The sequence below is a fragment of the Hemibagrus wyckioides genome, linkage group LG01 (genome assembly GCF_019097595.1).
Source record: "Hemibagrus wyckioides isolate EC202008001 linkage group LG01, SWU_Hwy_1.0, whole genome shotgun sequence".
In the NCBI taxonomy this organism is placed as follows: domain Eukaryota; kingdom Metazoa; phylum Chordata; class Actinopteri; order Siluriformes; family Bagridae; genus Hemibagrus; species Hemibagrus wyckioides.
In genome coordinates, this window is record NC_080710.1 from 12,832,464 (window position 1) to 12,858,529 (window position 26,066).

The 26,066-nt window shown below is 39.3% G+C and overlaps 1 protein-coding gene across 1 annotated transcript in view; it reads right to left on the minus strand.

The window, feature by feature from the left end:
• Positions 1-25,607, minus strand: part of LOC131355083 (dynein axonemal heavy chain 11) — a 49,403-nt gene extending 23,796 nt beyond the window's left edge. The window contains exons 1-51 of the mRNA XM_058393305.1: positions 25,179-25,607; positions 24,116-24,259; positions 23,454-23,650; positions 22,767-22,965; positions 22,571-22,670; positions 22,045-22,256; positions 21,609-21,842; positions 21,339-21,506; positions 20,794-20,910; positions 20,580-20,717; positions 20,359-20,483; positions 20,019-20,214; positions 19,793-19,897; positions 19,255-19,650; positions 18,833-19,165; positions 18,436-18,693; positions 18,156-18,325; positions 17,243-17,465; positions 16,674-16,790; positions 16,458-16,544; positions 16,184-16,342; positions 15,957-16,040; positions 14,987-15,145; positions 14,716-14,838; positions 14,509-14,631; positions 13,628-13,852; positions 13,032-13,123; positions 12,816-12,942; positions 12,008-12,160; positions 11,564-11,797; positions 10,109-10,240; positions 9,210-9,370; positions 8,952-9,108; positions 8,698-8,843; positions 8,498-8,614; positions 7,965-8,103; positions 7,786-7,878; positions 7,492-7,686; positions 7,267-7,344; positions 6,998-7,130; positions 6,751-6,878; positions 6,457-6,605; positions 6,219-6,369; positions 5,501-5,632; positions 5,161-5,334; positions 4,350-4,554; positions 3,078-3,243; positions 2,883-2,985; positions 2,432-2,671; positions 1,217-1,378; positions 895-1,079 (exon numbers count right to left, since the gene is read on the minus strand). Of these exons, the coding sequence (XP_058249288.1) occupies positions 895-1,079; positions 1,217-1,378; positions 2,432-2,671; positions 2,883-2,985; positions 3,078-3,243; positions 4,350-4,554; positions 5,161-5,334; positions 5,501-5,632; positions 6,219-6,369; positions 6,457-6,605; positions 6,751-6,878; positions 6,998-7,130; positions 7,267-7,344; positions 7,492-7,686; positions 7,786-7,878; positions 7,965-8,103; positions 8,498-8,614; positions 8,698-8,843; positions 8,952-9,108; positions 9,210-9,370; positions 10,109-10,240; positions 11,564-11,797; positions 12,008-12,160; positions 12,816-12,942; positions 13,032-13,123; positions 13,628-13,852; positions 14,509-14,631; positions 14,716-14,838; positions 14,987-15,145; positions 15,957-16,040; positions 16,184-16,342; positions 16,458-16,544; positions 16,674-16,790; positions 17,243-17,465; positions 18,156-18,325; positions 18,436-18,693; positions 18,833-19,165; positions 19,255-19,650; positions 19,793-19,897; positions 20,019-20,214; positions 20,359-20,483; positions 20,580-20,717; positions 20,794-20,910; positions 21,339-21,506; positions 21,609-21,842; positions 22,045-22,256; positions 22,571-22,670; positions 22,767-22,965; positions 23,454-23,650; positions 24,116-24,259; positions 25,179-25,421 (8,387 nt within the window). The 5' untranslated portion in view covers positions 25,422-25,607. The remainder of the gene's footprint in view (positions 1-894; positions 1,080-1,216; positions 1,379-2,431; positions 2,672-2,882; positions 2,986-3,077; positions 3,244-4,349; positions 4,555-5,160; positions 5,335-5,500; positions 5,633-6,218; positions 6,370-6,456; positions 6,606-6,750; positions 6,879-6,997; positions 7,131-7,266; positions 7,345-7,491; positions 7,687-7,785; positions 7,879-7,964; positions 8,104-8,497; positions 8,615-8,697; positions 8,844-8,951; positions 9,109-9,209; positions 9,371-10,108; positions 10,241-11,563; positions 11,798-12,007; positions 12,161-12,815; positions 12,943-13,031; positions 13,124-13,627; positions 13,853-14,508; positions 14,632-14,715; positions 14,839-14,986; positions 15,146-15,956; positions 16,041-16,183; positions 16,343-16,457; positions 16,545-16,673; positions 16,791-17,242; positions 17,466-18,155; positions 18,326-18,435; positions 18,694-18,832; positions 19,166-19,254; positions 19,651-19,792; positions 19,898-20,018; positions 20,215-20,358; positions 20,484-20,579; positions 20,718-20,793; positions 20,911-21,338; positions 21,507-21,608; positions 21,843-22,044; positions 22,257-22,570; positions 22,671-22,766; positions 22,966-23,453; positions 23,651-24,115; positions 24,260-25,178) is intronic.
• Positions 25,608-26,066: the final 459 nt, after the last annotated feature.

Below are 26,066 nucleotides of genomic sequence, written 5' to 3' on the forward strand. Positions count from 1 at the left end.
ATTAGTTATTCATTCTTTATGGTAAGCATTTTATCCTGATTAACACTGCAGTGTATCCAAAACATATCCCATATACATTACTGCACAGTGAAATTCTTTCTTCAAATATCCTGTCCTTGGATGATTGAGGTCAGAGCACAGGGTAAGCCAAGATGCAGCACCCCAGGAGCAGGGTGGCCTTGATCAAGGGCCCAACGATGGTAGTTTGGCAGTGCTGGGGCTTGAACTCTGAACTCCGGATTAACAACCCAGAGCCTTAATCACTTGAACTACCACCACCCAGACGAGATGCCAGCCCATCACAAGGCACACAGATCTACTCCTATGGGCAAATTAGGCTAGCCAAACCACCTTGCTGTATCATTTTGGTCAGTAGGAGAAAACCCAAGAACACACAGAAAACCCACATAAGCAAAAAAGGTCATGAGAAACTCCACACAAACAATACTCAGGATCAAACCCAGGATGCTGGAGCTGTGATGCAGCAACCCTACCAACTCTATCACTGTGGCACACTTAACAATGGGTTGAAATGAAAATACTTGTAATTTTCTAATGGTGTTATTCTTTACAAAAATTCAAAAACCCACTGGTGAGCAATTATGACATTAGTGTCAGTGCAGAGACAGGAAAAAGATTAACATTTATTCCATATGAAACCCAACACTAGTAATCACTTTTACTATAGTCACAGTATCTCTCAAGTCGTCTGTCTTGTTGATAGAAAATGTAAAATGACACGTAGAATAAGTTCAGGACAGTTCATGTTTGAGTAGGAAAAGACCCTCATATAAACCAACATAAAAGCAATTAATAATATTCATCAGAATAAATTCTGCATTAGCAATATTCACTGCAGTAGATGCTATACAATGTTGCTGCCAAAACACTTACACATGTTGCATTGCTTCCTGGAACAACACTAGATCCATGGTGGAATGAAGCTGGTTGTAGGTGTCCAGTGCAGCTGTCAGGGTGCTCCTTAACTGCTCCCATCCTTCTACAGGACCATAACAAGGCTCCAGGCTCCCTTTGCTGCTGTGTAGGTAGATCAGTGGTTCTTGCAGCGCAAGCTGCTTCTAACAAAAGATTAACAAAATGATCAAATACAGGCACTGTGGTATGTGCACTTTCATAAAAGATTCTGTTTTAAAAAAACATATATGTATATTCTGTAAGACATAGTGTATGTACTAAATATATTAATTTTACTTACTTCAAACACTTGCTGAACAACTTCTGTCTGGAGTCTGTGGAAAAGCTGCAGGTCAGCAGAGTCAGCTATCCGGTCAGAATATACTCTCCTGGACTCATGCACCCACAGCTGGACCAGGTCAGAGCCATGCTTCACACACTCAGGTCTAGATAGCAATAGGCCCTGAAATCACACAAATACAAGCTAGAAGAAAAGAACCCAAGGGTGTCCAAAACCAGGCAGCCATGTATATCCCTATGTCGTTAAGAGGCTCTGGTTTGATAGCTGCATGAGACTTTGCTCTCTAAACAGCCTCAGTTGTTATGGATTCCAGAAGATGTTGAAAACTTTCCTTTGAGAATCTGTTCCATGTTGCATTACGTAATTCCTGCCGATTTTTCAGATGCACTTTCATGATGTGAATCTCCTGTTCTACCATATCCCAAAGAAATCCCAAATCTCCTGTTCTAACATATCCCAAAGGTTCAGAACACTAAAGTCATGGTAATGTTCATGAAACCAGTTTGAAATGACTTTTGCGTTGTGACATCGTGCATTATCATGCTGGAAGTAGCCATTAGAAGATGGCAAATTGTGGTCATGAAGGGATGCACATGGTCAGCAACAATACTCAAATAGGCTGTGCCCAAAGTGTGCCAAGAAAAGTGTGCCATTTCTCATACCATTATACCACCACCATCAACATAGACTGTTGACACAGGTTGGTTGGGACCATGGATTCATGGCATTGGTACCATATTCTACTCTTTTAAGAATTTCTGCTCTTGTAGCCTATCCACCTCTGGGTGTGTGCAATCAGAGATGCTTTTCTGCTCACCACAATTGTACAGAGTGGTTATCTGAGATACTTGTAGCCTTTCTGTAAGCTTGAACCAGTATGGCCATTTTTCTCATCAACAAAACGTTTCCATCTGCAGATGTGCTGCTGACTGGATATTTTTTCTTTATTGCATCATTCTTAGTAAACTCTAGAGAATCTCAGGAGATCAGCTGTTATAAAAAAAATTCAAAGCAGCCCAAACCATATAATAGTCAAAATCACTGACATCACATTTTCCCCCATTCTGATGGTTGATGACAAAATAACCTGAAGCTGCATGATTTCCTGCATTGAACTGCTGCCACACGATTGGCTGAATAAATAACTGCACAAATGTGTAGTTGTAAAGGTGTTCCTAATAAAGTGCTCTGTGAGTGTATAAACAATTGGTTTACCTGGAAGAGCTGGGAGAGGTCCCACAGGCTGAAGAGATGGTGGAACATGTTTGCAGAGGGGAGGAAATTGTGGATCACTCTGTCATGTAGAGCAACGGCTGCTTGTACAACAGAGTGGACACTCTTGGCCACAGCTGTGTTGAATGGCAGACTCTGTATGTGCAGGCTGAGAATGGAGCTGTAGATGGAGCTCAAAGCCTCATGGGTGGGGTGGTTCACTGCTAAAACTGAGAAATGCCTCTGCAAGAGATTTAAATCAGGTAGTTTCAATCAAGATATTACACATATGACAGGTATGTTCTAAGGTTTTTGTATCGATTAATACAATTTGGCTTGTGACATTTACTTAATATTTAAAGTCAAAACTGTGTCCTTTTGTTTAAAATGATAGAAGTGTCTTTAAAACAGTTATTTATAAAATAAATCCAATGCACAAGTTCAGATACTGTACCTGCAGTCTGGGACTGATTGTGTAACTGCCTGCTTGTGGATTCAAACAGGCAATATACTGGGTATTGTGTATATCTTTCAGAGACAGCTTTTGAGTATCATACCTAGATAAGTAACAATACAGCATGAATATTAACCTGTATTTTACATGAGTAAAAGTGACGTCATATACAAATGCACAATTTTTTTTCCTAACCAGTGTTTATAGTCCAAATGCTGGCGTATGAGGGCGTGAGGCTGAACCGTGCCATAACTGTCTGCGGCTGTCATATTCATATCATCAACAAAGTAGATGAGTCTTTTATTGCCTGAAGGAGCGTACTTCCTGCCTGCTTTCTTCTCCAATGGCTTCTCTAGCATCTCTGAAAAGGCAGGAAATAATAGAATTATTTTTCAGCACATGGTATTTATTAGTAGATGAAGGTAATAAAATACATGCACCTTTTTGAAGTACTTATTGACTATAATGGTAGTTTAATACAAATAAATAAATAAATGTTCTGCGACTTTAATTTTGATTAAAAAAAAAAATTATTGGACCCTGAAGACTGTATGACAATTAAAAGACAATATGTGCCGATTTTAAATGATTTAATTCGAGATCCAAAAGTCTTCAGGTGCCAAATGCTGACTCAGCAACAATGATATCTGAGACAGTGGAGAGAGATAAGCATCCCTGGTCCAATATATCAGGTATCTTCAGCTTCAAAGGAAACAGGATGATATTGATATACAAAGTATGTGAAGCAAAAACTTATGACGATATTGGCATTTCACAGCTGATCATTTAACAAGTGGAAATAAATAAGCAGGTAAATAGGTCAACATTAGCTTGTTGAGCGAGGTACGCTAGCTTACCTGAATGGTGAAGAATCTGAGTTCTTTGTTAAACTTAAGATGTCACAAATGTTTGGTAGCAATTGCCTGTTGTGTTGAATATACAGTAGTATGTATATAGCTATACAGTATAGTACTATTCAGGATAATGTGTAAGTGACATCTTTGCTAGATAACTATGTAGCTAGAAACATGTACAACTTAACATGAGCTAGATACCTGGCTCAGGAACATAGCTTGCTACTGAAACATCAACAGCATTTGGCTAATTTACCTAGCAGCTAAATTACCTTTTTTTTTTTTTTAGATTATATATTACTGACAGTCGAGGTAGTGTTATCTTCAGTGTAGCTCATGTTCAAAGTAATTACTAAGGTAGTTTTACCCCAGATGACTTATTTACACTTACTTGGGTAATTTTCATGATCAAGTGAATTAATACCACAGTAGCAGTACTTTTACTCAAGTCAGTGTGCTTTAAAGCATTAACTGGATTTTAACCATTAAGCACCATAGAAGATGCTGCTTTGAACAAACAAGTAGAAATTCCTATTATGGGCCAACAGGAGGCATTGTGCTACCTCTTTAAAAGAAGGCTTAAAGTGCTCTGAAGATGAAAGACAGGACTCACTCTGCAGTGTAGCAGATGTGCTGTAGTAATGGAGAGGGACACTGGCAGATACAAATGTTTCTGGTAGTGTGGCCAACAAGTCATTGACTATAGTTGTTTTTCCTGTGCCCACACCTCCAACCAGCATCAGAGGCTGAGCGCTTTCCAGTAACAAGCGCATGAAGTACTGCAACCGCACCGTCTCTGCTGTAGGGACCAGCACTGCCTGAACTCAATATACAAATCATGGTACAGATTAACTAGCATAGTAAATATATGTTAGTGTATTGAATCTTGGCTAAATGTTAATAACAGGAGACACACTGAAACATTTTATAATCAATCAAGGCATCACCATTTCACTTATAAGCAAACACGGCCCTTTAAAACATGCAACAAGTATGTGTAGTTGTTCTAATCAATTATTCTATCATGATCACCTTAAAATAAAAAATAAAAAAGATTGGATACAAGGGAGCTAGAGAGAAAGTGAGAGAGAGTGAAAGAGAGAATGACATGGTTTGGTAATCAGACCCTGTACCGAGTTGTATTTGACAGCAGACTAACCTCACAGCTAGGACTGCTGTTGTCTTTCACTTTGCTCACTGACCCTTTCTAATGTGCTAAGTACTCTAAATTAGCCTGTTATTGTGTGAAATTAAAACTGCTTGCTGCGGGGGTGTAAATTTTCTCAGCAAAGAGTCAAGCTGGTAGACAAAGAAAACTATTCAAAGCATGCTATTCAGGAATTTAAAAAAAGACTTTCTGAAAAAAAAAAAAAAATTCTTGGTCTCCAAAAACTTTCTGTGCCATATGATATCACTCCAATGACCTGCAAAGGTTTATCTGGTTCCATGTGGAAAGACGGTATTTTTTCAGTCCACGGTAAGAAGCGTCTGGTCTGGGGGTCTAGGTAGTAATCAAACACAGAGCCGTGTGCCGGTAACTTAATGCTTCTCATCTCTTTAGTCCACCACTGACTGAACTCAGCTCTGTAATCACACAGCTGCAAAGAAAAATAAAATGTGGTTTCAAACGTCCGTAAACAGTTAATATATATGTGATATGTGATAGACACAGCAATGTGAAAAACGCTGAAGCCAAAACAACACATTGTTTACAACATATGTAAAAGTTATAACATCATTTCATAGAAATGGTAATAACCATACCTGATCTTGATATGTAGCACCACCAAAAGCCCAGATGCAGGCAAACACAAAGTAGGTCTCGTAAACTTCACGTGGAGAGTCCGCTGGAACGTTCTCAAAAGTGAGCAAACAATCCAGCAACATGCACAGAGTCTAAATTGAAAAAGAGACAGAAAATCACTGGATATCATTTAAATGACTGATATTAATACTGATTCCTACATGTTGTATTGAATCACTGTACACTTGCAAATTTGACCTAGTTTCAGTTCCTGTTCAAACGTGGTCGAAGTGACTTTTAGTGAAGCTGTAGTGGTCAGATGAACATCCAGAAACTACTGGGATTTTTATGCACAAAACATAATAGTGGAAACTTCTTGTTGATAATAGAGATCAGCGGAGACCATGTTTAAGCTGAAAGGAAGTCTATGATAACTCAAATAGCCACACTGTACAACCAGATTGATCGGAAAAGCATCTCAAAACTCCAGCACATCAAACCTTGTGGTGATGGGCTACAACAGCAGAAGACCACATTAGGCTCCACTCCTCAGTCACACTGAACAGGAATCTGAGGCCACAAGTACCATTTTCTAATCTTCAACTGTTTGGTTTCAAGAAGTCACATAGATCAAGAAGATTACCATGATGTTATGTCTCGCACAGCTGCCAAATGATCAGGTGTACAGGTGTTCCTAATTAATTGGACGGTGAGTGTAAATGGTTATGTGTTTTCTACCTGTACCATGCTGTTTTCAGGGATTGGGATAAGGGTCTTAAATGAGCTTCTCATTTGCTCTATGCAGCGGGAGACATATTTGTCGAATAGGATGGTGAGGTGGGCTTTCTCAGTCTGGTGTTTCCTTCTGTCGATCCAACTGGTTACATACCTACAAGAAGTAGAATCATGCTAGGATAATTATAATACAGATAACTGTTTGAATAATGAAAAAAAATCAAGCATTTAAATGACTCACAGGTTCCAGCTGAGATCTTGTGGGTTGACGTATAAGATGCCAGCTCGAGACACAGTGGCAGGTGTTGCATTCCTCAGGTGGCTGATCTCAAACACCAGCCTCATTGAAGAGGTCAGTGGTATCCTCTCATTACTGGCCAAAGTCAGCACCTAGAAAAAGGAGAAAACAGAACTTTCAATCTTTTGTCTGATAAAATCATGGTTATGCATCTGGCTAAAATAGAAATGCATGTAACTCGGCATACCATATATTCGGCAAATCTATTAGCAAGCCATTAAACAAATAAAGGGAGACCTTATTGTCATCCATGACAGTGTTGAGAGACTCAATCCACATGGGGTCTACATCTCCATCCAGAATAATCCACTTAGGCCCAGGATGAGAGTTATTGGCCTGTTCACGCATTAAGCATGACAATAAGCCTGCCACATGAAACAGTTCACCATCAATCACAGCTTTGCTGCACAAATACACAGCCTGTATGTCATAAAATGCAAACTGCCATATAAAGGAAGAACAAAGACAAATATTTTCTAAGTACCATCTTTCCATTCCCGAGTTCCTGGATGAATGAAACCGAAAAGTTCATCTCTACTAATTGCCTTGGGATTCAGATCGTTCCACACCGTTTTTTTGTTCATGTTGATGTAAGTTTTATAGAGAGTTCTTAAGATCTGTCAGAGAATAGGGATATGGATTTTTATTAACCAGCTTTAATAAATAATCTTTTGAGCAAGGGGAAATACAGGATTTCCTCAGAAAAAAAGTATATGCTAAGAAAAAAAAAGCTCTAATGAGCAACACACTTACCTGACTCTTTCCTGTGCCAGCATTTCCCACCACAAATATAGAGTGACGGACACTCATAAGTTCTTCAAGCTGAACTACCTACAATGAGTATCCAGGACATTTTAATAATAGTTTGTCTATGAAGTACACATATAAATGCTCATTAAAAAGCTCCAATATCTCTTTGCTATCAAACTATTCACTTCCTTACTGGATGAATTGCTATAAAACATATGTAAGTTTAACCTTCAGGATGAAGGGATCCTCTGGTTGAAGTTTCAGCTCCAGGGCGGTCTGGCGAACCAGTTGCTCGAAATCGTTATCGGTTCTCCTCTCCACCTCAACACCAGGAAACAGGTCGCTAACTATACCCAGGAACACTGGTACATCTTCAGTGACAATCTTAGGCATGTTGAAATCACGCAGAGCACGCATTAATACCTGTTTATGTAGAGGAACAATGTGTTAATGTACAAGCTTAAGAATTGCCATTAAATCAGATTACATACAAAATACTATGTTTTTAAAGTGGCACATTACCTCACCCTCTGGTCTGGCCTTATCCTCCCTTTTAAGACCACCAGCAACCACCAGGACAGACTTGATGGCGCGCAAGCCCCAGTCATAATGGTTCTGTGTAATTGCAGTTCTTTAGACTATTTATCACTTGCAAACTTACTGGCATCCACTAATAAGACAACATATGTATTTCATCGTACCTGTTTGGAGAGCAGTTCCTTGCAAAGGTTGTAGAGGGTGATGAACTTTCTGCCCAGGAGCCTTGCATTCAGAAAGCCCTCAGCCATCAGCATAATTTCACAGATCAGCTCCAAATCCGGCACTACCATGGCACATGGCCTGCAAACCCATTTAGCATTCACAAAAATCTGATCTCAGGAAACAAGGCATTTGTAAACAGAAATAATGATGGTGAATCATTACAAAAAAAAAAAATATCTGAAATATAGTCTGAAAGCCAAATGGTAGCCAAAATGGGATATATTTACTTCTATTGTATATACACCTATTAAATGCAAAATTGACAACAAATGATAAGGCATTAATTGTACACTGCTGGCAAAATCATTTCATCAAATCATTACATTTAATATCAGTATGCATAATGTTAACAAAACTCCTGTCTTAATTTTCTTGTTTGCTTTTCCTTGCAAATGTTTGACCCTGTAGTTTATATTGCATTTATCTTCACATTTATTTGCATTTATATGTGTGATTATATCTGCTTTTGTACCTGAAAAGTGCTTTGAGGTTCTCAGGTAACTCAGTTCTTCCAGCATAGTCTGGGTTCATGGTAATAAAAATCCCAACTGTGGGCTTCAAGCTCATCTCCTCATCTAAAAAGAACAACCTTCGAAACAGTATCTATCATTTTACCACTGTATCTCAATATATGAATGACTAAAACATGGACAATTGCCTCCAGTCTCCCACCTTTTCCTCTTGTGACGAATGGCATCTTGTATAGTCTTCACTTGCACTGCCACAACTGATAGCACCTCCACAGCGATGCGGTTAAATTCATCAAAGCAGCCCCATGTGCCAGTCTGAGACAGACCTTTAAAGATATTTCCTATGGACTGAAACATTTGTCAGAGCAGAACAGTGTATCATTGGGGAAAGACAGAGACAATACCAAATCAATTTAAAAGAGCAGTTATTTGTGTCACTACTAACAGTGCTATTACCATGTAGTCCATCTGTTCAGAGCAGTTAAAGACGTACACCATTACACCGAGGGCCCTGCCCAGGTCTTTAGTGGTTTCAGTCTTGCCTGTGCCAGCAGGGCCAGCTGGAGCTCCACTCATCGTCAGGTGCAGAGACTGGGTTAAGGTCACATAGCACCTGTGTACGAACATAGCATCAGTGCACAAGGCTTGTGACTAATTTGGTTCATTCACTTTAAACATTATTAGTCAGGTAGCTAATGTCCAGAAGCAGCAGACCTGTCTGTGAGAGGGGTAATGACCAGGCGTGGGGTATTGCCCAGGTACTCATAGGAATATAGGAACTGAGCATCACAGATGCTGGCAAAGCAGTGCTTCTGTTCTTCATCCCAGTAGTGACGTAGCTGAGAAAGCCAGGTGAAAGAACTGGCACTGTTCACCTGGACAAAATGAAGGACAATGCTTAAGTCACAGTCAAATCCTTGTTCAGTTACACTATATGGCCAAAAGTTTATGGACACCTGATCAAAAGTTTTTCTTCAGTTATAAGTGAATTTGACTGATCTGTTTCTATATCCTGAAATTTATGTATTATTGTAAATTTCCATTCAAAGGTTTTTTTTTTAAACACTGTATATTTTATCATTTTTGTTTAAATGTCACATTTGAAATACTCCACATTTTATTTACCTAATCAGAATTTATTTTATTTACTTTATCAGTCTATTTAGGCCCTTGCAGTACACCATATTTATGTTTTACATTCAATACTAGCACTGTCTATGAGCCTCCGGTTTACGCTCAGAGTGTACGTGTTTAATAAAGCACTCATTTAGAGTCACATTAGGACTAAGATAATTAAATTTCCCTATTTAATAACTATTTGGTATCATTTACTTAGGCCTGTGTCCTTGGGTGTTGAGAAAGGCGCCTATAAATAAAATGTATTATTATTATTAATATTGAATGAAATTATTCAAAAAGTTAAAAGTTTTATGTTAGTCATATTTTTGGAGTGAGATTAAAGTAACTAACCAAAAATAATTTTCCCCACCTGGATCACGGGAGCCAATTGTTCTGGAGTTGACTCTATACCATACACCATAAACCAGTACAAAACTAAATATATCACTTGACAAATACACATTACTAGTGAGCCATTATAAACAAGCCCAAACCTTTTGTGTGATGAGTTTGAATACTATGTCTCTGGCATGGACTTCAATGGTGCAGAGAGTCATGATCTTCTGTCTGTCCCCAGGACTCAGCTCTCCCAACAACATGTTTATCAGAGAGTTTAGTTGAGCAATCTGAAAAAGTGGGGCAGATATTTCAAAGATATGAGGGCACAGTAATGGGCTGTGTGAGCATACAGTGAGCTTTGTGGCCTGTGCTTACAGTAATTATATCAATTTACATGCCAGAGAAGTGGATAGTAATAACAGCAGCGACAGGCACTCAGGGTCACATACTCATCAGAGAAATCCCTCCACATTTATGGAGCAAGGTCATATATTCCATTCAGGAGGCCAAATGAGCAGGGAGCTCATTTATCAACATGGAGTTACTGTGTATATGTGTTTGTGCATGTTTGTGGAGGAATTTATCTGAGTGTGTGTGGAAAGATGTTTAGACGTGTAAATGTATGTGTGTGTGAGTGTGTGTGTGTGTGTGTGTGTGTGTGGTTATGGGGCTACATCTGTGTTACAGGCAAATGAGATGTAATCTCTAACCCCCAGCCCCTGTATATTAGATGTAAAAGCAGTTCAGCTTGGGCTGCATTTATCACTGTGATGTCTGACAGTGACTCCAATCAAGGACCTGAAGGAGAAGAGTTTATATTATGCAAGCTGTGCTGTGCAAGGACATGCTAACCTTACATACTGCTAGAGACAGACAGCTCGTGACAGTGAAGGCAGTGTGGACAGCTTTGCCTCACTGCTTTACTACAGCCTACATGGCTCAGCATTACACACTTCATCACAGACAGGATGAGATAGCATTTTGTAGCTTGCAGAATCTCCATCAACTCCCCCTCCTTGCAACCAATCAATTTCTAACTTGGAAGTGGCACTGTTTCATATATGTGAGACAGAGGAAAATAAAGCAGTCAGATAAGATTATGACTTGGTAACAGTACCATCTAGAAGAACTGTAGCTGGGCCATGTGTTTTGGATGACTGTCTACCAAATGTAACGGAAGGATATTCTAAGGGACTAACCTTTAGCTACTGTGGATGGTCCAACATAGATATCTTAGACAGTTGCACTTCCCAAAAACTGCTTTCGGCCAAGACTCAGTGAATTCATTGGATAATCTGCCTAAGAACTGCTGCTGTAATCATAAAGACTATCCTGTGCTTATCCCAGGACTCCTATTTACAACACAAATACTGAACATCCTCTCAACATCTTTTATTTTACTTGTACTACTGTATACTCTAATGTAGGTAACAGTTTGTAATGGACATCTACATGTAAGTCTACATCTCTGCTTCATTGTGACACTGTCTGTATTAAAAGGTGCTACACAAATAAAATTGAATATTACATTGATACTGAACATATTAGCTAATATTTTGCCCAAGGCAATTTCTAGCTTTAATTAGGAAACGTAAACCAGATCAGATCACCTGTTTCTTGCTGTAATCTCGCAGCGCTGTGTCAAAGCCTTCCACCAGGCGTTGGAAAGCGAGGCCTACGTCAGTAGACCACCAGATCTGAGAGGCAGTGAGCGCGACCTGAGCTGGGTACTCCAGAACCCACTGCTCCCACTGCCGCTCCTCATACTGAACTACGGCCTCAGCTATGTGCCTCCTCACTGCTTCTCTCATTGCGTCTTCAAGGTTGGTCAGCCACAGCTCCACCTGCCAAAGTGCATTGCAATACTTCTTAACTTAGAGTTCTGATTCTAAGAATATTATTGATAGAAAAAGATCTGGAATCTTAGGAGATAAAAACTATTCAAGCAACAATAAACCCAGCACAATTAACCCTTGTCTCTCTACAAAGAGTAAAAACCACTTTAACTCACACTTAAAAAACATGACCACTTCCCATGGTGATACAGGACTTACCGGCCCCACACAGTCACACTGTGAATGAAAAGGCACATATTCTTTCTCTCTGCTGAACATCCCTACAGCCACCATGTCCTTCATCGTGTGCTCGTCCTGACAGAACTGCAGGTCAGCAATACTGTCAAACAGCTTAGCCAGATGATGGGTGACCTGAGCAAAATAATACAGTGCAGTGACTCATTTGTAACAGATCAAGAGAAACTGCTTACAGTAATAGACGTAGTGCAAGAGCGAAAGTAGACAAAGAAAGGATATAATAATGCATGCATAATGATGGAATTACAGATGTACTGGTACTTCTAATTATAATCAATGCACAATGAGAGCAAGACAAGGCACTCTGACCCTGGTATGGTTGAATACCTGGAACTAAACTAGCAGGTATGTGGGAGGATCTGCTCAGGAAGAGTGTTGACCAGGGTCAGAGTCAAACCAAGTGTAAAAATGTCTTCCTTTGATCATTATAATATTCTGGTGAGAAATAATGCCTTTCTAATTATTAGTGTGTTGAACAAAGAAGTTAAATCCAAACAGATAAAGGTCACATGAAGAAAGGGAGAACTTATTATACTATTTTTTTGTACTGAATTATAATCAACACAATTAAATCAAAGCTACAGACAGACACAGACAAAATGTAATACAGGATCATTCTACTCAATTTGATGCTGTCACATTGAAAATCTCCATAACATGTGACCACAAAACCCATATTTCAATAACAGAGTTAAAATGGAATAATGTCCTAGATGCATTATTTATAATAACTGTGTGCTGTAAGTTTGTTCCACTACAGGAACTGTACCTCTTTGGGCTGGTTGCCTTTGGAGAGAATATCCAGTAAGTCAGCAGAAGAGATGAAGTAGAAGCGTGGGAATGCTATTCTCTTTTTTTCAAGGTATTTGGCTAGTGCTTTCTCACACACAGCAAGTCTGGGGAAAAAGTGACTCGTCATCTGATGCCTTACCATACTGTTGAAATTTTAAAAGATATCTATATCATTTACATTTGAAAGGCAAACCTTATTTGCAAATCCTCAAGTATCTCCAAAAGATGGGGCTTGTTGGTGGCAGCAATGACATTCTTTGTTTCAGCACTTTTAAACATTAGGTCCTGAGCACACATTAAATGGTGGTAAATAAATACAATTTGCAATCACTTGCTACAGACTAGCTATTTCATTATGCACACATTTTAAAAGACAAATTATAAAGAAACAAAAAAGAACATGTTTTAGATCCTAGATTATAGTGCTAGCTCAAGTGGTTTATGCTCTGGGTTGTTGATCAGTGTTCAAGCCCCAGCACCACCATGCTGCTACGGTTGGGCCCTTGAGCTAGGCCCTCAATCCCCCCTTCTGCAGGGGTTCTGGATCATGGCTGACCCTGTGCTCTGGCCCCAACCCTCCAATGGATGGGATACGAGAAGAAAGAATTTCACTGTGCAGTAATGTAAATGTGACAAATAATGACTACTTATCTTAACAAATAAAAGTTTGAAATAAAACATGACATTACTTAATGCCATTACTTAATGCCAGGGTAAAGTATCAACTTTTTTACTTTCACTTGCATCATTAGAATGCATCTGTGCAAAATGCAGATGACATGAATTCACCTTAAAGTCAGTGTCAATGGTGTGGAATCGCTGTGTCTCCTCTGGCAGCTGGTGACAAATGTCATCTGAGCCCATAAAGATGCTCTCCAGGTAAGCCCATGTCCTTTGCACCTCTAACCAGACAAGTAAGACTGTATCAGCCTGTGTGAGCTGACCCTGCAAAACCAGCACCTCCTTTTGGAAAAACTCCACTTGCTTAGTCTGCAGCATGGCCTGCAACTGTACCTGAGAGTGAACAAGATTAGAAAAAAACACTAAGCAGTGTACTCATCAGTACAGTTCCTTTAGTATTTGAATATCCTGATTAAAAATAATAAATCTGACATTCATTGCACAGATCCACAACCAGCAACGTCAAAAGGTAATAATCCATGATGCTTTTAGGGGGGGGTTAAACATTTTCTCACAACCTGGAGCTGAGTACTAATTTTGGCCTGTTGTATTTTTAGGCAGTGTGGGAGTAAGGAGTCGTGAGATATGGCTGACTCATAGCGAACAGCATTGTTCTGGGCTGAATCTGGCCCCTACGCATGCAGCTTGTGAATAAGGACACTAATGCATGGTCTGTACACCATAAATCAGACGTTTGAATGAAGGCGGCTGACAATAGGAGATCTGTCCACCCTCGGCTCAGTGCGGCAGAGACAGCACATAAGCCCTAAACACAATACTCATTTCCCAGCAACCGCTTGAGAGTGCCTCTGATAAGCTAGTTAAATATGTCAAGCCATAATGTAAATTATCTCTCATTTCATTTCAGCTTAACGTCTAAACACAGAGCTGCAACCCGATGAATATATGACATTCAAGATATTCAAGCAGAAAAAATATAGTTACTTTGGTAGTTCCTGTAAATTAATATACTTTGTAGACTTTTATACCTGATGATCTTCCAGACTCTCAATGAGTTCATCATCGCACTTCAGCACAGGTGTCGAGGTACGGAAGTGCTCTTCATAAGTAAACTCCATCAGGGACCATGTCTGACTGATCTCGCTTAACGCCTGATGGAGAAGAAGAGAAATAAGATGAGTGCAACTCTTTACTGAAGCCGACATTGTTAGCATGCATGAACCAAGAACTGAAACCTTTTCAATGACCATCTCTTTCACTGCTTTAGCTACTGTATTGTGAACCTCATCTTCATACATGTGAAGCTGCAGAGTCAGTAAGTCTGCAAGGGTTGTTTTCTCCGTCACAGTAAAGCCAACCTGAGGAAACACTTTTAGCTGATGTAATCATGAAATAATTAAGATTTGACTTGTAGTTTTTTTAGGTAAAATGACAGTTTTCTAAACTATGTATAGTAAATATTACACTATTATTATTTTTAGTACCCCATTTCTACAATTCACTCACCTTCATGGCCATAGCCAGCTGTGCCCAGTGCCGCTCTCTCATAGCGGGGTTCTGTAGCTGAGTCACAGCCCGTAGTGCAGTCAACAAATCTTTTAGTGCATGGTCCAGTCCAACATAGACATCCCAACCCCGGGCATCTTTATCAAGACTCTGCATTTCCTGGAGAATAAAAGTGCATTGGTTAACAAATTCATAAATTCTTCCAAAAAGTATTTCCCTAATCATAATATACTTGCTGTTTCGAATAGGTTAGTCTTTTACCACCTTACATACTACATCAAATTAAAGATTTCCTGCTGACTTTTAAAGCTGAGTTTAAATTTGCAGAGCTGGCCTCCAGAACCAAGATTTAAGACACTGTCTAAACAAAATCCATCTGAATTCAACATTTCCAGAAATAACTATAGATGGGTGATAAAAAGCAACATCCAGGGTTTTAGTCAGGTATTGGGCCACCACAAGCCACCAGTTGATTCCCTCAGTTGATGGTTTGATAATGATGGTAGAGGATGATGTCTAAAGTAAGTCAAAAATCTCCCACAGGCATTCATTAGGGATGCAACCTGGTGACCGTGAAGACTAAAGCATATCATTTATATCATTTTCATATTCATCAAAACATTTAGTTAAACTTATATGCCATGCGGATGGAGACATACTGGAAGCAATCATTCCATCACAAGACAACTGTTTCATCATAGATTAAAGTCAGTTGGTCATTAGTTTTGAACCTTAGCTGTCTTCAATTTCTAATTACCAACAGCGCTCATTTATTTTTCAATTAGTTCTGTTTATTTGATGTTTTGTTTTCTCTTTTAACTGTACTGCAAACTGCAATGATGGAACTGAATTTCCCATTGGAGATCAATAAAATGTATTTTATCTTATTTTTCTGCAAGGCCAGCTGCATAGTCTCTCTAACAAAATACACATTATTGATGATTATGAATGCAAAAGCAGAACCTCTCACTTTTGCAAACCTCTTCAGTTCGGCATCCATCTGATCCACATTAATTTCTCTCCAGTGTGTCTCCTTCCAGACTTCCATTACACTCTGCAGAGAAAGATAATAGTGAGAGCGTTCTACACCATAGGATACAAATCCAGGATATTTACAGAAATTATAGGCAATTTTGTCACAGACACAGCTATGAAATATTATTAGTAACATAGCTACAATGAATGTGATTGAATAACCTGAGCACACAGCAGCAGGTCCCAGAGCTGCTTTAAAACAAAGATCTGTCTCTGACAGAGCCTGAGCTGCCTGAAATCTGGGCTGCTCACTTCAAACAGCTTACAGGATTCCTGCAACATCGCTGCCTCCTGCTCTAGACTTATCGCCTCGCTGTGCCACTAAGGAACCGTGAGACAAAGGCAGGTCAAAGTCAAAGTGCAAAGGAATATTCAGAAGCGTTGGTGGAATAAAGATAATTTAAATAAATGAAATGAAAAACAGGAAATGCAGTACTTGATCTAGCTGAGTGTATGGGCTTTCTGTGCTGGCATGAAGAGGAGCTTCCTTTCTAAACTTCTCTTCAAACTGATGCAGCTTTATCTACAGAGTGATATAAATCATGACGAAGAAGAAAAAAATAAAAAGATTATTATTCATTAACATTTGCACAGATCATTTTTCTCTTTAATCTTACTTAATGCTTAATATACAAAACCCAGCATCACATACCTCAAAGGCTGCATACTTCTTACGTATGACTGCCACTTCTGCATTCTGCAGAGGAGCAACCTCATGTTTGACCGACCAGGCCAGCTTCTTAATGCTATTCCATCTCTCAGGTAAGTCCTTAACGAAGAAAAATCAATCCATGACAAATTTATCAAGATCTGCTACATAAATCTGAATAAATCTGATCATTTCTATGTGCAATGTAAACCACAGGCTCTGCACTCATATTTGTTCACACAAGTAAAATGATCTAATCTGGTTCTGGTACTAAACCCAAAATCAGTGGTGCATTGGTGGTTCAGGTGGTTAAGACTCTGCATTATCAATCAGAGGATTGAGGTTCAAGCCCCAGCATCACCAAGCTTCACTGATGGGCAATTGAACAAGGCACTTAACCCTCCCTGCTTCAGTAGCACTGCATCATAGTGCTCTGACCTCAACTTCATCAGCTGGGAGATGTGATGAAAAGAATGCTGTAATGTATGTGTGGCGATAATAAAGTCTTCTTCTTACCCTCTGTTCATCTTAATATTATGTAAAATATAGCATAGGCATGTAAAGATAGTCACCTCTAGCTGTGTGTGAATATTTTCAGGGAGTGTTTCTCCATACTGCTGAAGCAGGTTGACCACAGCTGTGAGTGGATCAAACATCTGGTCTGTACCGGGCTGTCTGGATCTGACAGCCAGCAGGCAGCCCATTACCTGAACCAGCCCTTGGTAGTCTCCACTCTTTACTGGCTCTCTTAGCCCTGAGTCAACCCTGATGATAAACTCCTCAAGGTCTGTAATACTGGAAAGAAAATACCAACCAGCACATAAAGACAAGCATGTCAGATTTATGTCACTCATAGAAAAGTACAAATGTACACCGATCAGCCATAACATTATGAGCAGTGAGAGGTGAAGTGAATAACACTGATTATCTTCTCATTATGGCACCTGTTAGTGGGTGGGATATATTAGGCAGCAAGTCAACATTTTGTCTTCCGATCAAACGGACGAGCTACTGTTGCTCAAATTGCTGAAGAGGTTAATGGTTCTGATAAAAAGGTGTCAGGATACACAGTGCATGATGGGTCATGGATGTTTTGGCAGCAAAAGGAGGACCAACACAATATTGTGGTCATAATGTTATGCCTGGTCAGAGTAGATGGGCTCTTTTCTCAGTGGAGACCCTTAAAAGTTCTATGTGTAGAATGTTACACAAACATCACAACTGGGTATAATTTCAGAAAGAAAAAATTACAACAAATCCATTCCGGCAAGGGAGACAGAAAGTAAAACATTTAATCTAAAAGTCATCACATACTGCGTAGCCTATTTTTTTTTCTGATGCACCTCTCTTGAGCAAAGAGTGTATGGTGAAAATACTTCAAATGACAGGCTTGAGAAGTTCTTGAACAACATTTTTTAAATTCACATCTATTGCTTTGTACAATGCAACTGCTTTCAGTGGAAACAAAATTAGTTTTCTTCTCACTTTTCTGTCACATATGATATGAGGTGCTCCTTGAACATCCAGCTCCATTTTTTAATGGTGTTTAAAAGACTCATCTTAAACGAGCGAATATCCACCCTTAGCCAGCCGTCAAACACTCGCCAGTCCTCCAGCTTGCTCACTTGTGCATACAGTTCTTCATAATGGTCAATCTGTTTAGAAAAATTACACAACATAAATTTAGATAATATAAATCCTAACATTTTAATTTGTCCCAAAATAAATAAATAACTATATATATATATATGTTAATGAGTTTTACCTGCTCTCTGAACTTGTCTGTTGTGGGTGGATTCACTGGTAAATCTATAGCCTCCCCATATGCTTCCACATATTCAGTGGTCAGAGTCTGACCATACAGGAGAAACTGCTTGAGAAACTCACTCTGATCATCCAGCCACAAGTGTGTGTAGTTTTCAAAAGAGCTCTGATACTGGGAGACTTTCGTGATTACATCTTTCACTCGCTCCATCACTTCCTGTCTCAGGTCTGAGAGGTCCAGCATGTCATCCATATCACCCTACCAACAAATATTAGACATCTGTTCATTTAAGGATTCATGTTACTAGACGTTAAATCACAGGTCTATCATGTATGAGCTTAAACAACCAAAACATGTTTTTGTGAGAATAAATAAATGAATAAATAATTAAATTCACCCGATAGTCTTTCATATCCAGATGAGGTGCCACCCTCTTGATTTGGGTGGACATTTGGAACACATCCTGCAACAATCCCTTGACTAACTCATAAAGACTATCGCCTGCGCTGATGTCCAGAGAGGGTTTGAAAACTATCTCAGACATGCTAAGCACCATCTGAGCCTCTAACAGAGGAGCCTGTCTCACTGATACTTCCATGTTGTTCACAAAGAACTCTAAAGAGTAAGTGATGGCATTGAAAAACCCTTCCACAACCATTTCATCCACATATTCCACATACTCCTTCCATGCTTCGGAATCATCGTCTGCTGTATAGAGGTTTTTGTTCTCCTGTAGCAAATAAAATGGAAAGGTATAGGAAACATGAGTATATTTAAAAAGACAGGAACAATTTAGCACAAACAATAAAGTTGTCATACCTGTAACAGACTGTGTATGGTCTCTCCATCTTTTCTTATGCTACTGTATTTCTTTTCCACTCTTGCTGCTCTGTCCTCCATCATCAGCAGTGTATCTTTCTTACAGTCCTTCCTGCAGAAGATTGGCTGCTTGCTCCATCCCTTCATCAGCTCCTTAATCATCTCTACATTGTCTCTAGTTTTTTGAAGCTTGCGCTCCATTTTATACACCATATCTTTCACCTGGCAGATATAGCTGAAGCAGCCTTGGTCTTGCCATGTCAGATCAGTCTCAGCCCGATACAGCTGCATATCTATGGCCTCTACTTCGGCTTTCATAAGAGAAACCTCTGCATCCACAGCCATGTGCCGTACTTTGTTGTACAGCTGGACTAGTAACTGCAAACTACTCACGCACTATAGAGGAAATGGAATGAAGAGAATTAAGTCACTAAGTACTAACTGCTTACAGCATCCTAGAAATGTCCCATATACTGTAAGACACAGCAAAGACAGTATCTAGGAATAACCAGTTGGAATCATAGAAATCATCACAAACCGTGAGAAATGTGTCTCTCTTCTCATACACCTCTAGGGCAGCACATGGGATACTGGTCTGGTCCAACATCCGAAGATGTCTGACATCCCTCAGGACAGCTATCAGCTTAGGTTACAAGATAAGATCTATTCATTTATTTATTTAAATGATAAAACTAAAATAACCATAACTCAAAACGACGTTAAAACATGTTAGTACTTTGATGCACTATAATAATGGGCTGTACCTCTTGATTGAAGTTCACTGATAGGAAACCAGAAATTAAATCTCTCTTGATTAGGGGTTGGTCAAGGTTCAGCTGGCAGACCTGTTCCACCTTACTGCACCAATCTGAGTACACCTCATTTTCATACTCATCCAGCAGTGAGGACATCTCCATGTATTTATGATATAATGTCTTCATGTCTGCTTCTTCAAAAGTCCTAGAAGGTATGTGATGCAGCATGCCTTACATAGTTATCATTAGCATTTATACAGTGACTTAAAACAACAAGTAAATGCTGTGATTTGTATTCCATTAATTATTGTAAAGGCCGTTTAGGACTTGGGTGTTTGGAAACACGTACATGTCGCGCACCAATCGGAAATTTTCCCACAGAACCTGGATTCTGTTTCTCAGCATTTTGGCCCATTTCAAAGCACCAGACATGACAGGCATGTTCTTACTCACTGTGGCTTTACAATTCTTCCTCTGGAGACAAACATCACACAATAACAGCACTTATAATAGCACAAATGTTAGTATGTACGCCATATGACTTATTGTGCTAATGGATAAGATTAATACCTGCTCTCGCTGAGAGTCTAGTAGGTATTTACATGTTTCCAGCTCAACACCAAAAAGGTGCATAAGTTTGGTGAAATTGGGAGTGAATATTTCCTTAATGATCCCTCTGTACATGAAAGGTTGAAACACTGCTAGAAGCTATGGACATAACAAAAGTGTCAGTGTTTCCACATTATTTTTTTGCTTTTGTTAATGACCAGTGATAGAAACCTACTTTGAAAGCAGACTCCAATCCTGAACAGTCTTTAAAGGCCAGACAAAGGATGTTGCCAAGCCGTCTATCATAGTCTGCAACCTTTTCTTTAAAATGTGCATAATCTTCGTCAAAAGCCTTTCCATGAAAATAAACAGAAAATGCTATTAATTTCTGTTTGGCTTAATATAGTAAACATTGGTTATTTACCAATTATCTTGGAATTATATGCAGGGCCAGTTCTGATACAAGATTAATCAGTAGTGATCTTCTGATACAACATAAAAAGATTAAAGGATAATGTTAAAGAAAGATATTCATTAAGGCATCTCTAAGGATTAGCATATCTTATCCCTCCTCGACAGGACTTTTTCAATAACTGTCACTGTGTTACTACCATAATAAACCAGCATATCACCATAGAACAGATGCTCACATGTTGCAAACTATGCAGCATATATTATCTGCCTCTTCCTAGATGACCTCATCCAACTCTTAACACTAACATGAAATCACTACATTTTATGACACTTTTATCAAACTGTTCACTGGTTGTAAAAGCGTACCTTGGATGTCAAATCTAAAGGATCATATTCACTGTCCATGATTCCTTTACAGAGCTGCTGAAACTCAGAGTGCAGCAGAAAAACCTGTTCGGTGTACATTCTTCCTTTGATTCCGCCAAAAATAACCTTCTCCAATTTTTGTAACTTGACCATGGTGAAGAAAAGATTCTGCAACACACACATTTCATTTAGTGTGATTACTTTAGAACTGGACTTTAAAACCGATCTAAGATTAATCTACAACCAAAACCAGAAATGGTTATATCCCACCTCTAACTGAAGCACTCGAGCTGTGAAACAGTCAAAGAGACTAAAGACCAAAGTAGAAGGAAAGTCCCAGCACTTGCGTATGCCTCTGGAACTAGCCCAGGAGGCCACCTTCTCTCTGTAGGTTTGGAACGTCTCTTTAAAACATTGAATAAGCTTCATAACAACCTGAAGCTTCTCCAGAGTTTCCTCAGTCTCTCCTCGTAGCAGCTCCCCTCCACACAGGTATAAGTTACCCTGGTTGAAGGAAAGGAGAATATAAAGTTTTTTCTTTATTTGAGCTGTGTATCTAGTGCCATTAATGCTGAATAAAACCTTATTCAGATGTTAAAGACAGATGCTCTGTTGGAAATCATGACTATGCTCCTTCTCAGATCATTTGGGTAAACTTAATGATAAGGTTCTATCCTATTCAAATCTTAATCTCCACCATTATTACCTGCTGAATGAGGAGGTTGCACAGCTCCTGCAACAGCACTACAATGCGAGCAGGTTGCCGGTAAAATGAGCAGTGAGTCCAAACCAGAAAGATAACATGAAAGAGTGGAGCTATGAATGGTTGGATGGATGAGAATTCCCCCTTTTCGAAATAAGATAAGACTGGCCAAAGCTGCTGCAGGTAAAGATCCACATCTCTTGCTTCCTGTAATGCTTCAAATAAAAAAATAAAGTAAGACAAAGATCACAGTTACCCAGTCAAGTATAAAATATGCATTTATTATTCAATATTCATTCGTTCATTTTCAGTAAGAGCTTTATCCTGTTCAGGGATCTCTAGAGTACATCCTTCATTGGATGACAATCCATGCTATAGTTTACCATGCACACACACACACACACACATCTACACATGTACACACTTATTCACATCTAGGCAGACAAGTAACAAGCACTACCTGCACAGGCTTGTTGCATCAGACTATCATATACTGCTAAAAAGATCAAGTAAGATTAAACTTTATTACCATCATACACCTCCTCTGTAAGAGCTCTAAAAGATGGGTAATAGCTGCTGTCTGCCACTTCTAGGATTCTCACCATCTTCTGAATAGCTGGACTCTGAAGCTAAGAATAGGACACTTATAGCTACATAAATCAATCATATCATTATTAGTAAATCACACAAGTAAAAGGTGTAGAAATGCTCATGGATACACCAACCTGGTCATGGATATTTTCTATGTTGTTTTTTCTGGCCCTCCAGAAGTTCAGTTCAGTGCTTGGTCCAGGGTTCAACCCTTTTGAGATGAGTTCAGCAGAATCTTCTTTTAAGACTTTTTGTATCAGATGGGCCCAGTTAATGACCATGGACTCAACTGCATGCATCACCGCCCTTCTGTCATGACAGCACTGGCTGAAACTGTGAAATGAAAGGAGTATTCAATGGTTAAGTGGAAAATACTGTTTAAAGTGTGCTGTATGTGTAATAAGTCACATATGTCAGCCCTTACAATATTTCGAAAAGGTTTTTTTTGTGATTGTTGCAGCCAAAATAATGCTGGATGAAGTATTTTCTTTTTTGTTTTGCAGAAAACTATGTGAATTGGTGAAATTTCCAACACAGGATTTTTCTTTTAGACTAGTACCAGTGTAGACACATGTAATTACTTTCTATGATATCTGTACTCATGTTCAATGCACATGAATTGATGAGGGTTTTAGCTGAATGTGTTTTACGATGACGTCACATGACACGTCTTGGCCCAAATCAGCCGCCCAAAGTTCCTCCAAATATCACAGAGTTTACTTGATTTTGCTTTAATTTTCTGTGTATGCAAAATTGGTAAATCTTGCAAGAAGTGATAGACAAACATGCATAATGTATTCAAATAATAAACTCCATCTTACAGACTGATGGATGCTTCTGGACAGTCTTCTATCTTCTCCGTCATAGCCAGCACAGGAAGCACAGTTTTGCCATAGACTTGTCCTTTAACCACAGAGACCTTGCTTGATAAATTCTCTATGTGTCGAGTTACATCTTGGGATATCACATTTGGCCACAGCTGATGATTCTCCTTGTTTGACAAAAGTGGCAAGCAGACCTTGACATAAAACATGGACACATTATGCATGGAAAGAGCTGTCTGATACTGAGCGGTGACTCAGACATTTATTTACATGCTAGTCTGCTGCATGATTTCAAACCTAAAAATAGGCTAGAGATAACATTCACCCTAAGATCCTTGGAAATGTTGATCAGTGCTGATAGATTGTAAGATTTTTAGATTTTATTTAATTTATTTCATTCCTTGTCAGGGTCATTGTAATCCATGGTGGGACACCAGCCAAGAGGCGGAATACACCCTGGATGTATTCCCACACAGGGCAATTTATCATAGCTAATCCACCTACTGGCATGTTTTTGAAAGGTGGAAGGAATCTGGAAAAATCCACACCAACACAGGGAGGACATTTAGACAAATTGAGTTCAGGATCGACCCTGGGACCCTGGATCATTAAGACGCTAACTGCTCTCTGCAACCTGCATTTGCCTTTAGCAGGATTACCTTGTCCACACTGGTTGACAGCTGAAGAAGCAGAGATGGTGACAAAACACCAAAAAGCAGAATGTTCCTGCAGTTTTCAGAAAGGATGGGCACATTTTCCTTTTTCAGAACATATAACCTCTTGCAGTCAGAGAGAGAAGAAACCTGGTGTACACACAGCATACATGAAAAAACAGCACATTAGGTAGCAGTAAGAGTTAAAAGTATAAATACACTGTAAATAAATTGCTGCAATTTCGCAGCAATTTACAGGAGAAAAGGTTGGCCAACCATGTCACAGCAGTACCATGCATATAATCAGATACAAGATACAGATGCAGATAATACAGATACAGGTCATGAAGTCAGAATGAAGGAAATGCGTGATCCCTGTGACTGTGATCAAGGCATGATGGTTGTTCCTAAATGGACTGGTTTCAGTATTTCACAATCTGATGATCTGGGATTTTTAAACACAACAGTCTTTACAGTTGACAAAGAATGGTGCGAACACTTAAACAAAAAATAACAGAAGACCACATCAGCTTGCACTTCTGTCAGACAGAGGCTCGAACACATGAATTACAGGACAAAATCACCCGGTTTTTCAATTTTAAAATCTATCCAGTTTGCATGAACCCATGATAGCACTGAATACAATACAGTCTAGTAATTCCCCTCAAATCTCATCATCAACAAGATGCTTCAGCCTGCACACCTGCCACTCACAGGATGTTTTTTGTTGTTTGCACCGTTCTGTGTAAACTCTACAGACACTCGTGTGAAATAGCCAGAAGATCAGAAGTTTCTGAAATACTCAAACCATCCCAAGTGTTACCAACTACTCTGATGTTTGTATCTGCATGAGTGTGTACTGTTTCCACATGATTGGTTGATCAGATAAGTGCATGAATGTGCAACTGCATGGATGTTTCTAATAAAGCGGGTGATCAGTGTATGATTTATAGCTTTAATACAGTAAATTACTGTACAATCCACAGTATTTTTTTTTACATGGGCGCCATGTAAATGTACATGCTTTCTCATAATAAACAGTCACTTTAGCAGCACAGGCCACACTCACCTCAGAGGAAGCAGTGAGGACAGCGGAGGCGGTTGAAGTGAAAACCAGAAACTTAACTCGTCCCTCAAAGTAGTCAGTGAGAAGAATTTGGTTTTCCTCCATAATGATGAACTTGTTCCAGGACTCGGTTTTGACTTTTAACATCTGAGAAACTTTCTCGCCCATAAACTGCACCCTTTCGTCATCAGAAAACTGAGGGTCAACTTCTTCTTCTTCTTCATCATCATCCTCTTCTTCAAACATGTTCCTGAACAGTTTCAAACCTGGCGAAAAGTAAAGAGTAAATGCTTTTTTGTTATGAAGGTATGAAAAAGTATTTATTTAAAAAAAAAATAGCGGATTGTTTTGGCCCAGCGCGAGACACCGAGATTGGGAAAGGGGGGAAAAGCACGCGCCGTAAGGGGCGGGATAGCGTTCTGTTGCCATGGAAATGGACCCAGTGTAAATAGGTTAGCTCAAACACACTGGGTTTGTCCAATAGAAAGCGGGAGCTGGGTGTTTTTTATAGTTTTAACCCACTGTGGTTTAGCTGTGACGGTGGTGAAAGGGTGCATTCCCTGTTTGTCTTCCATTTATGAGACGTACAGCGGATTTTCTTTTGTGTTTTTCATTCTTCATGCTATTCTACACTGAGAATGAAATGTCAACTTATACTTTTGCGCGCTTTGTTTTTGCTTGTTCACACATAATTTAAAGAAAAGTGACAGATAAAGTTTAAACGCTGTTATGGGCCAGTGAGTGCACCGATGTTGCCCTCTAGGGGCCTCATTTACAATTAAACCAAACCTATCCGGGTTGCCAGATTTGATTGATTTACGAATTGTTGGACTGTTGAAGGATCAAAGCTAATCGCTACTGAATATTATACTGAATATATCCAAGTACATT